Genomic DNA, 14,455 nt, shown 5'->3' on the forward strand with positions numbered 1-14,455 from the left:
TAGCAGGCCAGTGCCAGGCACAGCGACTCATGCCTGTAATCCCAGCACTTTGGGAGGCCGAGGTGGGCGGATCATTTAAGGTCAGGAGTTCGAGACCATCCTGGCCAAAATGGTGAAACCCCATCTCTACTAAAAATAGAAAAATTAGCCATGCGTGGTGGCAAGTGCCTATAATCCCAGCTACTCAGGAGGCTGAGGCAGGAGAATCGCTTGAACCCGGGAGGCTGAAGTTGGAGTAAGCCAAATATTGCGCTACTGTACTCCAACCTGTGTGACAGACTGAGACTCCATCTCAAAATAATAATAACAATAACTGGGTGACAGAGTGAGACTCCATCTCAAAATAATAATAATAATAATAGAGTGAGACTCCATCTCAAAATAATAATAACAACAACAACAACAGGCTGGGCTCAGTGGCTCATGCCTGTAATCCTAGCACTTTAGAAGGTTGAGGCGGGCGGATCCCTTGAGCCAAGGAGTTCGAGACCAGGCTGGACAACATGGTGAAACCCTGTCTCTACAAAAAATACAAAAATTAGCTGGGCATGGTTAGTCCCAGCTGTTGGGAGGCTGAGGTTGGAGAATCACCTGAGTCCAGGGAGGCTGAGGCTGCAGTGAACCATCTTTGCACCACTGCACTCCAGCCTGGGCGACAGAGTGAGACCTTATCTCAAAAAACAGACAAACAGACAAACAAAAACAAAACAAAACAAAAAACCCCTTATTCATAACAAGGCGAATTGTATATGTATGCAGTAACTCTAAAAACAGAAATTAGAAGGATATGCTGAGTGTACAAAGAGATGGGACAGTGGAAAATTTAATCGTTTAGCTTCTGTGTACTTTGTACTATCACACATTTGTGGTAAGGACTTGGAGGCAGTGCGTGTAATACATGATATATATCAATGTCAACTGTTAAATGACTTTTTGTTTGTTTTCCTCATGAATGTTCTAACACAGTCCAAATTGGCAGAGTGAGATGGGAAGAAGATCTTCTTTGCCATCCTTTGAAACACTGGGCTATGGGGAAGAAGAGGACGTTGAAACTCAGCTGTCATCCAGCTGCAAGGAACTGGGGGATGTCAGTGCCCAGGAGGACAAAGGAGGCCACGGTGATGACGTGTACGCTGTGCCACACAGAAATCAGGTGTTTTCTATGTTCCCAATTTTCTTCTTGACATTCACCCTGACATTAACTTTTGGTAAATTAGTGCATTGCTAAGGGTTTCTTCTCTCTGTTCTGCATTTGATAGCATTTACTTTGGGGCTTATTTTTTAAACGTGTCCAGCCTCATTTCTATTTGGTTAGATTAAAACATAAACTTCTTTCCTTTATCTTGCAAAAACAAAGATGAACATCTTCATATTCTTAATGTGGACTTCCATTCAGAGCTTAGCAGTCTTATTCTTTTTCTTGACCTTGGAAGCTAAATTTCCTATCACTTTTATAGTATCATTTTCACGCTGCACCCTTTCTTTAAATTGGTGCATGACGGGGAAGATCGTCATGCGTCTCTCAATGGGAGCTGACGTGCTTTGAGTGCTCACTGTGAGCACTCCCCTGTTTCTAACTCCTGTGTGCATTTATCTTAGCTGACCCCCACTGACTCGGTGAGGAATTCCCTTCATTGCCCTGTCACACATCAGGGAACTGCACACAGAGAGATTCAAGGAAACATACTTCTCCACTGCCAGCTGCTCTGCGAATCCCAATTTTTAAACTGCTTCCCAGGGTTTTGGAAATTACATAATAATATTTCCTTAACGGCAAGATATAGCACATATCCCTTTTTCCTTTATCTTTTTCTTTCTTTCTTTTCTTTTTCTTTTTTGAGACAGGGTCTTCTTGCCCTGTCCCCCAGGCTGGAGGGCAGTGGCACCATTATAACTCACTGCAGCCTCAACCTCCTGGACTCAAGTGATCCTCCCACCTCAGCCTCCCAAGTAGCTGGGACTACAGACACACACCACCATGCCTGGCTGTTTTTTGTGTTTTTTGAAGAGACAGGGTTTCCCCATGTTGCCTAGGCTGGTCTCGAACTCCTGACTCAAGTGATCCACCTGCCTCAGCCTTTCAAAGTACCAGGATTACAGGTGTGAGCCACTGTGTCCAGCCCCTTTTTCTTTTTTTCACCATCATTATAATGTGTTATTCATAGTGTCTGAACATGTAGACCGGCAGCATTAAGCTACAGCAGTATTGATTATATGTATATTAATTAGCCTCTACTATATTAAAACACTTTTTTTTTTTTTTAAATTGAGATGGGGTCTCACTGTCCCCAGGCTGGAGTGCAGTGGCACGATCATAGCTCATTATAGCCACCTCCTCCTGGGCTCAAGTGATCCTCCCACCTCAGCCTCCCGAGTAGCCGGGGCTATAGGCACATGGCATCACAATTGACTTTTTTTTTTTTTTTTCCTATAGGGCCAGGGTCTTGTTATGTTAGCCAGACTGGTCTTGAACTCCTGGGCTTAAGCAATCCTCTTGCTTCGGGCTCCCAAAGTGTTGGGATTACATGTGTAAGCCAACGCATCTGGCCCTCAAATACGTTTTAAATGGTCTTCAGGAGCTTATTTTGAGGGATCCTTATGTGGCTGTTTCATGAACTCACCATCATTTTCCCACGTATACAGACTTTCACACATAGAATTAGGTTTCTCATAGCAAGGAGCTCTGGAATAGGCAGACACTGCCCAGAGCCCCAAGGAGGGAGGTGCTCCTGTCGAGCTCTGCAGGGCTTACAGTCAGTTCCACTGCTCCTCACCCGCACACATGCCGGCTGGTTATTTTGGACCGATTTTACACAGAGTCATATCACTCCACGATTCTAGAGGGAAAGCTTGCTACAATATTTCCCTTGGAAGAAAGAGATACAGTGACCTACAGAGACTCTTTCCTAGTTAGAAGGACTGTTATTTTGTTTTTCTAGGCAAGTCTGTTAGGGTGGTTTTAGGAGCCATGTGTGGTAGGAAAAGTTTTAAATTTTAAAATGTGAAAAGTAGAAAATAATAAACAATAAAATGTTGCCATTAGGGTTGTTGTTGCCTTGTCCTCTAACCCCACTCCCTCCTTGGAAACCCATCTTTTCTTAGATTTGGAGTGCATCCTGGAAGTTTGTATTTTTATTCTTTTACTAGAAGTTTAAGTAAACAACTAGAGTACTGCACATATATATACGTATAATGTTTTTTTGTTTATTTCTTTTGAGACAGAGTCTTGCTTTGTCACCCAGGCTGGAATGCAGTAGTACAATCTTGGTTCACTGCAACCTCCGCCTCCTGGGTTCAAGTGATTGTCCTGCCTCAGCCTCCCGAGTAGCTGAGACTACAGGTGCCCGCCACCATGCCCAGCAAATTTTTGTATTTTTAGTAGAGACTGGGTTTCACCATGTTGGCCAGGATGATCTCGAACTCCTGACCTCAGGTGATCCTCCCAAAGTGCTGGGATTACCGGCATGAGCCATTGCGCCCAGCCAAGCCTTTTAAAGTATGTTTGTATAAAGTATCACAAATTCTTTATGAAGGTATGTTTTCAGTAGACTTACTTATTGATATATAAAACACGCACAAGAAGTGAATAAATCATAAGTGTACATTTTGATAAATTTTCAAAAAGTAGCCACCACTCAGATTTAAAAAAAATTACTTGTACCCTAGAAATCCCCCTTCTTCTTTTTTTTTTTATGAGACTGAGTCTCGCTCTGTCGCCCAGGCTGGAGTGCAGTGGCCAGATCTCGGCTCACTGCAAACTCCGCCTCCCGGGTTTACGCCATTCTCCTGCCTCAGCCTCCCGAATAGCTGGGACTACAGGCGCCCGCCACCTCGCCCGGCTAGTTTTTTGTATTTTTTTTAGTAGAGACGGGGTTTCACCGTGTTCACCAGGATGGTCTCGATCTCCTGACCTCGTGATCCGCCCGTCTCGGCTTCCCAAAGTGCTGGGATTACGGGCTTGAGCCACTGCGCCCGGCCAAAATCCCCCTTCTTCTTAGTCACTTACTACTTCCCACAGAGTTAACCATTGCCAAGATTAGCTTTTAATCTTTAAAAATAATCTGAGATTAGCTTTGCCTATTCTGAAAATTTACATGCATTTAATTGGATGGTATGCATTATTTAGAGTTTGGGAGTCTTTAGTTATTGTGTATAGCAGGGGCTGGTTCGTTGTCATTGCTGTATATTTTACTGTACAACCATGCTACTCAGTTATTCGTTTTACTGATGACAGAGACTTGATTGTTCCAGTTTGGGACTCTTAGGAATAGTGCTGCTATGAACATTTGGGGATGTGTCCCTTGATGTACATATTTGTGTATTTCTGGTGGGTGTATACTGAGGAATGGCATATATATAGTCATAGGGCATATGTACCATCAGCTTTAATACCAGTAGATACTGCCAAACAGTTGTCCATATTGGACATCTTCTTAATGCTTTTTTGTAGGGGGAGGGAAGCAGAGTTTCCCTCTTATTGCCCAGGCTGGAGTACAATGGCGCCATCTTGGCTCACTGCAACCTCCACCTCCTGGGTTCAAGCAATTCTCCTGCCTCAGCCTCCTGAGTAGCTGGGATTACAGGCATGTGCCACCACGCCCGGCTAATTTTGTACTTTTAGTAGAGACGAGGTTTCTCCATGTTGGTCAGGCTGGTCTTGAACTCCCAACCTCAGATCATCTGCCCACCTCGGCCTCCCAAAGTGCTGGGATCCGTGAGCCACCACGCCTGACCCCTAATACTTTTTAAGTCATCTTATCCATTTCACATTTCCTTGAGAATAGTGAGTCACTTAATATATTTTTGACAGGTTGAACAAGGAAGTTTGTTCCTGGGAGATAAAAAAGCTTGAGGTCGGCTGTGGGCAGTGGCTCATGCCTGTAATCCCACCACTTTGGGAGGTGGAGGTGGGAGGATCATTTGAGGACAGGAGTTCAAGACTGGCCTGGACACCATAGTGAGATCCTGTCTCTATTAAAAAATAAAAGTGCAGGGTCATTTACTTTTTCTTTCTTCAAATGATGAGTAGCTTGGGTGACCTGTTTGCTTCTCTTGAGCCAGGTCACCTTGGAACCATGTCCACAGAGACAGGTGGACCTAGCAGCCTTAGCTCTTACTCTGAAATGCCCCTTCTCATGGGCGTCTTGCTGGTCCCTGCCACCACCTCCTTGTCAGCCCCAGGGACAGCCCTTCCATTGCCTGCAGTGCAGCCCAGCTAAGCCAAACTGATCACAAAAGCAAGATTTTACCGAAGAATCAGGAGAGCCAAAGGGCAGCCCACCCAGACAGCGCCAGTCAGTTTACCACATAACCCCTGGTTCAGGCTGAGTGCAGTGGCTCATGCCTATAATCCCAGCCCTTTGGGAGGCTGAGGCAGGAGGATCACTTGAGGCCAGAAGTTTGAGACCACCCTGGACAACATACTGAGACCCCATCTCTACAAAAAATTTAAAAATTAGCTGGGTATGGTGGCATGCGATTGTAGTCCTAGCTGCTTGGGAGGCTGAGGTGGAGGATTGCTTGAGCCCAGGAGCTAAAGGCTGCTGCGAGCCATGATTGCGCCACTGCATTCCAGCCTGGGTGACAGAGTGAGACCATGTCTTAAAAAAAGAAAAAGAAAAACCTGTTTCACTGTTCTTTCTCTTCCTCCTTGGCAGCCTCTGTTCCTACCCTCAGGCTCCTGCCAGTGGGAATGTCTCCTCCTCATCAGCAGCAGGTCCCATTCCTGGCCCATGGGCCTCTCTAAAGGACAACTCTGTGTCCCTGCCATGTTGGGATGAAACAAAATTTCAGTAGCTCCTATATAGCTAACATGAATGGTTACCTATATAGGACCTACTCTCAGACAGTAGAGGGGAGTCCCTCAGTAAATGAAATTTACAGTGGACTTACATAATTGGTGAACATAGCAGGCTTCAGTGAGAGTCCTCCAGGGGAGGTCAGCACTGCTTGTCCCACATAGAAATTATTAACACAGCCTGGGTGCAGTGGCTGTTGTCTGTAATCCCTGCACTTCGGGAGGCTGAGGCAGGAGGATCGCATGGGCACAGGAGTTTGAGACCAGCCTGGGCAACAAAAGGAGACCCTGTCTCTACAAAAAATAAAAAAAATTAGCTGGGTGTGGTGGTGCATGCCTGTGGTCCCAGCTACTCCGGGGGCTAAAGTGGGAGGATCGCTTGCATGTGGGAAGTCAAGGTTGCAGTGAGCTATGATCACACCACTGCGCTCCAGTTTGGGTGACAGAGGGAGACCCTGTCTCAAAAAAAAGGGGTGGGGGGAAATTAGTAACATGATGTCAGTGCCAGCGTGGAGTGGTATTGGGTGGTCCCTGGCAGGGAAGAGGAAGGGAAGCTGCCCTGACAACATGGCTGGGATGTGGAGCTCTCAGTGGCCTTAGCATAACTTGAATGGTGTTGCCTTTGCCCCCTAAGCTTTTCCTGAGGGCCTGGAAGTGTCATCTAGCCCCACCTGATGTGGCCCTTTTGTGTGTCACTAAGGAAAGTAGCCGAAGTACCCATGGAGGGAGCTCCCAGTGGGGAAGGTTTGAAAGAAGACGTTGGAATTTGTTAGAAGGACATTTCTCATTTCTTTCTTCCTTTGTCTTTTATAACAAAAAGGTGCCATTGTTACATGAGGTGGACAGTGAAGATGATGAAAATATTTCTGATCAAGATGAGTTTCCAGGCTCCCCTCCTACACCACAGCAGATACAACAAAAAGGTAAAACAAACAGACAAACAAAAAAATCCCACAATTTTCATAAAATATAAGAACATTTTTTCTTAATGAATTTTGCTTATTTTTAGGAAAACATACCCATTGCCCCTTCATGCTGTAGCACTGTGATTTTAACTAGGAATATAATTGAAGTTTATTTTTTATTGAAAATGAGGGTCCAGGTGTGGTGGCTCATGCCAGCTCTTTGGGAGACCAAGGCTGGAGGATCCCTTGAGCTCAAGAATTTGAAAGCAGCCTGAGCAACACAGGGAGACCTCGTCTCTACAAAAAGTAAAAATAAAAACATTAGCCAGGCAAGGTGGTGCACGCCTATAGTCCCACCTACTCAGAAGGGCGAGGTGGGAGGATCACTTGATCTTGGAAGGTCAAGGCTGCAGCAAGCCGTAATTGCACCATTGCACTCCAGTCTGGGTGACAAAGTGAGACCCTGTCTCAAGAAAATAAGGCTGGGTGTGGTGGCTCACTCCTGTAATCCCAGTACTTTGGGAGGCCAAGGCAAGTAGATCTCTTGAGCTTAGGAGTTTGAGACCAGGTTGGGCAACATAGTGAGACACTCTCTACAAAAAATGGACATCCCATCTCTACTAGAATACAAAAAAGTAGCCAGGCATGGTGGCATGTGCCTGTGGGCCTAGCTACTCTCAAGGCTGAGGTGGGAGGATCGCTTGAGCCCTGGAGGCAAGGGCTGCAGTGAGCTGAGATTGCGCCATTGTACTCCAGCCTGAGTGACAGAGTGAAACCCCATCTCAAAAAAAAAAAAAAAAGAAAAGAAAACAAGTTATTCCACAGTCAATTGCTTCTGGATATTAGGTTGTTTTTAAAGTACAAGGTGCTATTTTTTTTTTTTTTTTTGCTATGTTAGCTAGGCTGGTCTTGAACTCCTGGGCTTAAGCAATAGAGATAGGGGTAGGATAGGGTCTCCCTAGTCCCAGTGCTTGGGGAAAGACCTGGCCCACAGTGGCCCACCAGGAAAGATCTGTTGGGTGAATGAGTATGTGGACATATATCTATTTGATTATCACAATGAGAGAATTCAGCATGTTATAGCAAAGGTAGGGAAAAGTTTTCAGTTTCCTAAGACGTGATTCACATTTGAGAAGTGACAAGGAGAGCCAGGCATCGAGTGGACAACCAAATTGCTTTATCAGCAGCCCCAGAGTTGCTCAGGCACAGGGAAACATTTCTGTAAATTATTTCTCAGGGAACACAGAAAATCAGCCTCATAATCCTGGGGCCAGAAAACACCTGTTGGTCAGTTGGCATATTTTTTAAGTATTAGATTTAGTAAAAGGTGCATCTGTTTTTAAATTACAAAAGCAATACTGTCTTACTGTAAAAAAAAAAATACATAAATATATAAAGTGCATTAGTCCGTTTTCACGCTGCTGATAAAGACATACCCGAGACTGGGTAACTTATCAAGAAAAAGAGGTTTAATGGACTCACAGTTCCACGTGGCTGGGGAGGCCTCACAATCATGGCAGAAGGTGAAAGGCATGTCTTACATGGCGGCAGATGAGGGAATGAAAACCAAGAGAAAGGGGTTTCCCCTTATAAAACCATCAGATCTCGTGAGACTTATTCACTACCATGAGAACAGTATGGGGGAAACCGCCCCATGATTCAATTATCTCCCACTGGGTCCCTCCCACAATAGGTGGGAATTATGGGAGCTACAGTTCAAGATGAGATGTGAGTGGGGGCACAGCCAGACCATATCATAAGGCTAAACACACTTAATTGTGCCCCCACAGATAAGATTTTTAACAATTTAGAGCATGTATGTATATAATGTGCATGCTGTTTTGTTACCTTTCTTTCGTCTCACAACACATGCCAAATGTCTTCCTACATCCCCAAATTTGGTTCTCTCCTGCCTTGTCTAACATCTGCATTGTATAGCCTGATGTAGCATATATCAGTCAAGGTCCAATCAGGAGTCAGAACACACACAGTGACTTGAAGAGGGAAAATTTACTATAAAGAATTATTAATTATAACCGGTTTGGGGGCTGGGCGTGGTGGCTCACACCTGTAATCCCAGCTAAGCAGGAGGCTGAGATGGGAGGATCACTGGAGCCCAGGAAGGAGGTCAAGGTTGCAGTGAGATGTGATAGTGCCACTGCACTCCAGCCTAGGTGACAGAGTGAGACCCTGTTTCCAAAAAAAAAATAATAATAATAACAGGATTGCCTACTAAGGAGTAAAAGAGAATACTCAAGAATTCAGGAGTAGCAGCTCAAAGGGGCAGCCAGTGTCCCTAGGGCTGACACAAAGTCAGCCTTCAGGAGCAAGCAGCTCTGGAGGAGCCTCAGCCAGAACCAAGATCCACACCTTCCTGGAGAGGACGTAGCTGTGGCCTGCTGGGTGGCCAGGAAGTTTGCTGAGGGGCTGCCGTAATGAAACTCACTGGGATAGGGGGCCAGGAGAAGCCACCATGGGGAGGTACTGCATGTTGCTGGCCACCCAAAAAATTAAAAAGAAAGGATCTGCACATGTAATCCCACTTGTAATCTCAGCTACTTGGGAGGCCAAGGCAGGAAGATTACTTGAGCCCGGGAGTTTGAATCCAGCCTGGGTAATATAGTGAGACCCTCGGACTCTAAAAAACAGAAATTAAAAGGAGAAATTAATGCATGGAAGGAAGAGCCAGAGGAAGCTGGAATAGGAAAGCAAAGTCCCGGCTCCTCCAGTGTCTCTCCAGCGCCCCCTACAGAGGAAGCCTTCCTTGGTGCCAACTGGCTGGGTGGAAATGGTGCAGTAAAATGAGCCGACCATGAAGGTAGATTTGGAGATGAGACGCAGTGGCCACCCAAATACTTGGGAATGTGCACTTGGCACACAGGTGTTGGTTGGGAAGGATTGCAGCTTCTGCAGTGATGCCTGGTTTGTGGTGGGCATTAAAAGCCCCTGCATACTTCTGAAAAACCTCAAACCCCAAACTCTAATTTAGTGGCTCAGGGCTGGGCCCACGGGTCTGTACTTTTTTTTTTTTTTTTGAAACGGAGTTTTGCTCTTGTTGCCCAGGCTGGAGTGCAATGGCGCGATCTTGGCTCACCACAACCTCCGCCTCCTGGATTCAAGCCATTCTCCTGCCTCAGCCTCCTGAGTAGCTGGGACTACAGGCATGTGCCACCACACCCAGCTCATTTTGTATTTTTAGTAGAGATGGGGTTTCTCTGTGTTGGTCAGACTGGTCTGGAAGGGTCTGTACTTTTCACAAGTACACAGAGGAGTCTGATGTGGGTGATCCTTGGACAACATGTGAGGAACCCTGGCTTTTGGTGGTTTGGTCTTTGACTGTCATTTCCAGGCGTGGCTAAGTTACTTACCTCGTCTTCTCAATCTGAGAGTGTCTCTCATAAATGTAGTGATGCATGTGAAGTGCAGTGGCTTCCATCAGTGCTAGTGATAATTAGTGTCTAAAGCCTGAAGCTTTGATCACCTAATGCATCGCTCTGCACTCTAGCAAGACCCCTGGCAAGAAGACCAAACACACTTTGGGCAAGGCCCTCGTACCCTTGGTCAGAACTGCCAAATTCATGCTCGTGGATGCTGTTCCCCTTCCCTAGATTCTTTGCAGACCCTTATTTGATCCCACAGTCCCCTCTTGCTAGTACTTCCTCCTTCTCCTCCTCAACAGCCCGCTTTGTCAAGTGGTACACCTCTCCAGGCCTTCTCCCTCTCCACGTCTCCTCAAACCTCTCCAGGTTGGCTTCCCTCTCCATCGCGCCACTGGACCAGAGACCTTCATGTAGTTAAGTGCGCCGGGTGGTTTTCTGGCTCCTTCTGATGACGTCTCAGTAGCATACCACGTGGTTAACATACCTTCTCCCTGGGCTCAGGACATCTTGTTTCCTCCCACCTTCCTGGGTGCCCCACCCCCCACCCCATCATCTCCTCAGTCTCGGCCCTTTACTCTTCGAAGTACTCACAGCCTGCTCCCCAGTTTGATATCATTCCTTGTGTGCTGTGCCCAGGTTTCCTCTCCCAGCTTCTATGCCATGTAACTGTTTAACTTCATTCACTCATCCCCTCAGCCAGAACAGTCTTTTTTTTTTTCCAACAGGGTCTCACTCTGTTGCCCAGGCTGGAGTACAGTGGTATGATCACGGCTCACTGCAACCTCAACCTGAGTTCAGTTGATCCTCCCACCTCAGCCTCCTGAATAGCTGGTACGACAGGTGTGCATCATCATGCCTGGCTAATTGTTGTATGTTGTTAGACACAGGGTTTCACTATATTGCCCAGGCTGTCCTTGAACTCCTGGGCTCAAACATTCGACCCGCCTTGGCCTCCCAAAGTGCTAGGATTACAGGCATGAGACAACTCATCTGGCCCAGAGCCATCTTTTCAAAGCACAAAGCTGGTAGTGTCCCCTTGCATGTCCGTGGACCCCCACATGCATCCCCTCACACCCCCACGTACCCCAAACCCTTTTGAAGTGGGTCTCTTCCATGGTTTCCCACCGCCTGCATGGCCTGCCAGCCCTGGCCCCTGCTGACTGCTCTCCAGCTACTCTGCTGTTCTTTTATTTCCTCAACTCTGCGGTGTTCCTTCCTGCCACTGGACCTGTGTACACGCTACTCTCCCTCCCCACTGCCTAATGTCTCTTATATGTAGGCATGTGAAACGTGGTGAAGTTGTGGGGTTTGACTCTTTTTTTTGAGACAGGATCTTGCTCTGCCACCCAGGCTGGAGTACAGTGGTGTGATCGTAACTCACTGCAGCCTCTACCTCCTGGGCTTGAACCATCACTCCCACCTTGGCCTCCCGCAGTGTTGGGATTACAGGCATGAACCACTACATCCTTATATGCTCAAATATATCTGAAAAGAACCATACCCAGTTGATAACCATGGTTATCTCTGGAGAGGGGAAGGTTTCGAGGGATTATGTTCATGGGTGAATTTTGATTTATCTGTGTCATTAAAATTTTTGACAGCGGCCAGGCGCGGTGGCTGAAGCCTGTAATCCCAGCACTTTGGGAGGCTGAGACGGGCGGATCATGAGGTCAGGAGATCGAGACCATCCTGGCTAACATGGTGAATCCCCATCTCTACTAAAAAAAATACATAAAACTAGCTGGGCGAGGTGGCGGACGCCTGTAGTCCCAGCTACTCGGGGGGCTGAGGCAGGAGAATGGCATGAACCCGGGAGGCGGAGCTTGCAGTGAGCTGAGATCCGGCCACTGCACTCCAGCCTGGGTGACAGAGCCAGACTCCGTCTCAAAAAAAAAAAAAAAAAAAATTTTTTTTGACAGCAAGAATGTGTTCATGTCATGTGAATTTTCTTTCTGTAGAGATTGGAACAGGGCCAGGCACAGTGGCTCAGGCCTATGATCCCAGCACTTGAGGAGGCTAAAGCAGGAGGATTGCTTGAGCTCAGGAGTTTGAGACCAGCCTGGGCAACATAGGGAGACCCTGTTTCTACAAAAATTTAAAAAATTAGCCAGCATAATGGCACGCATCTGTAGTCCCAGCTACTCTGGAGACTGAGGCAGGAAGATCACTTGAGCCCAGCAGCTGGAGTCTGAGGCAGGAAGATCGCTTGAGCCTGGCAGCTGGAGGCTGATGCAGGAAGATAATTTGAGCCTGGCAGCTGGAGGCTGAGGCAGGAAGATCGCTTGAGCCTGGCAGCTGGAAGCTGAGGCAGTAAGATCATTTGCACCCAGCAGCTGGAGGCTGAGGCAGGAAGACTGCTTGAGCCAGACAGGTTGAGGCTGCGGTGAAGTTTCCACCACCGCACTCTAGCCTGGGTGACAGAGTGAGACCCTGTATAAAAAAAAAAAAAAAAAAAAAAAACTGGGATAGTACCCAGCATGACACCTTGTACACAGTAGGAGTACGCCCAGTATTGAAGCCCTTTGCTGTTATTTTATGTGTACCCCCCCACCCTTATAGGTAATAGAAATGAGGAGGGTGAGGACTCTGGAAATCTTGTTGAGAAATGATAAATAAGAAAACGGGACACAAAATAGATTCACAGAACCGAGTGAACTGCGTGTACATTAAATGTACATTAAATACCAGTGTGAATTTGGGATGCTGTAAATTGTAAGTTTAATCTTTATCAGATTCTTTTTCTGAAAAGTTGATGACTAAGATAAAATAACATGATTTCCTTTGGAAAAATGGAATTGTCCTTGAAAAACTTTTTATTGTGATCATTTTTAATGTGTACAAAAGTAGAGAGACAAGTAAAATGAACTCCCACCTATCCATCTATGCATCTCCCCGCTTCTATAGCTGTCAACAATTTTCTTTTTTTTTTGAGGCAGGGTCACTCTCTGTCACCCAGGCTGGAGTGCAGTGGTGTGATCTCAGCTCACTGTAACCTCTGCCTCCCAGGCTCGAATGATTCTCCTGCCTCAGCCTCCCGAGTAGCTGGGTCTACAGGTGCGTTCCACCACACCTGGCTAATTTGGTATTTTTTGTAGAGATGGGGTTTTGCTCTGTTGCCCAGGCTGGTCTCAAACTCCTGGGTTCAACCAATCCGCCTGCCTCGGGCTCCCAAAGTGCTGGGGCTACAGGCATGTGCCAGTGTGGCCAGCCAGCTGTCAACCTTTTGCCATTCTATTTCATGTAACTCCCTGCTCCTGCAATTTTATTTTGTGAAGAATTTAAGGAGGGTATAGAAGACTCCATTAAATATGAAAGCAGTCAGGTCTGAGGTAGCATTGTGGGATACCAAATCAAGACTATTGTAAAGGTGTTATTAAAAATATAATTTTTTTCTTGTTATATCACTTTAAACATTTGCTTATTGGAAACAGGTTCAGCACCGGCCATGTGTCAGAGATGACAGAGCCACAGGCCTTTCCCCTCGCATTCCAGCTGCAGAGGAAGAGGTGCAGATTGCAAATCGTAGTGTGGGGTGCTAAGGTGGGCAGTAGAGGTTGTTGTCTGCCAGTTAGGGAAGGTGGTATGGGGAGGAGGGTTCATCAGGCTGAACTCAAAAGGACAGGGTAGGATCCAAGTAGGAGAGCAGTCCAGGCTGCTCAGCCTCCCGAGTAGCTGAGACTGCAGGTGCGTTCCACCACACCTGGCTAATTTGGTATTTTTTGTAGAGACGGGGTTTTGCTCTGTTGCCCAGACTGGTCTCAAACTCCTGGTGTCCAAGTAGGTGTCCAAGTAGGAGAGCAGTCCAGGCTGCCCCTGAATGTTTGACTGAGAGCAGTTTGGTTAAAAACAGCTGATCAAGATGACTTTGGCCAAAAATGAGCTCTTTACTGATGAGTTGTTTAAGTATTGGTATTTTGAATACATCAGGAAGTAGATTTATTTATTTGTTTGTTTATTTATTTATTTATTTATTTAGAGATGGTGTCTTGCTCTGCTGCCCAGACTACAGTGTCATGGTACAGTCTTGACTCACTATAACCTCTGCCTCCCAAGCTCAGGATTTTCTCCTGCCTCAGCCTCCCAAGTAGCTAGGATTCCAGGCAAGCACCACCACACCCAGCTAATTTTTGTGTTTTTAGTAGAGATGGGGTTTTATCATGTTGGCCAGGCTAGTCTCAAACTCCTGACCTCAAGTGACCCGCCCACCTCAGCCTCCCAGAGTGCTGGGACTACAGGCGTGAGCCACTGCGCCCAACCAAGAAGCAGATTTAGAATCTTGTATGTATCTCTAGCATTTTCTTCTGTTGTCTGAATTCTGTAGGGTTCTTTCTCCTGTTTTTTGCATGTGTTTCTAGTTTATTTTCAGCCAGTTA

General features: G+C 46.5%; 1 protein-coding gene across 3 annotated transcripts in view; it reads left to right on the forward strand.

Annotated features, from left to right (window-relative positions):
* The window catches only part of CEP89 (centrosomal protein 89), a 99,468-nt gene that overhangs the window by 19,278 nt on the left and 65,735 nt on the right, over nucleotides 1-14,455 (forward strand). For all 3 annotated transcript variants that reach the window (XM_023229062.2, XM_023229064.1, XM_023229063.1), the window contains 2 exons: nucleotides 967-1,153; nucleotides 6,618-6,720. In XM_023229062.2, the coding sequence (XP_023084830.1) occupies nucleotides 967-1,153; nucleotides 6,618-6,720 (290 nt within the window). The remainder of the gene's footprint in view (nucleotides 1-966; nucleotides 1,154-6,617; nucleotides 6,721-14,455) is intronic.

This window comes from Piliocolobus tephrosceles, chromosome 21, assembly GCF_002776525.5.
Source record: "Piliocolobus tephrosceles isolate RC106 chromosome 21, ASM277652v3, whole genome shotgun sequence".
Taxonomy (NCBI): Eukaryota; Metazoa; Chordata; class Mammalia; order Primates; family Cercopithecidae; genus Piliocolobus; species Piliocolobus tephrosceles.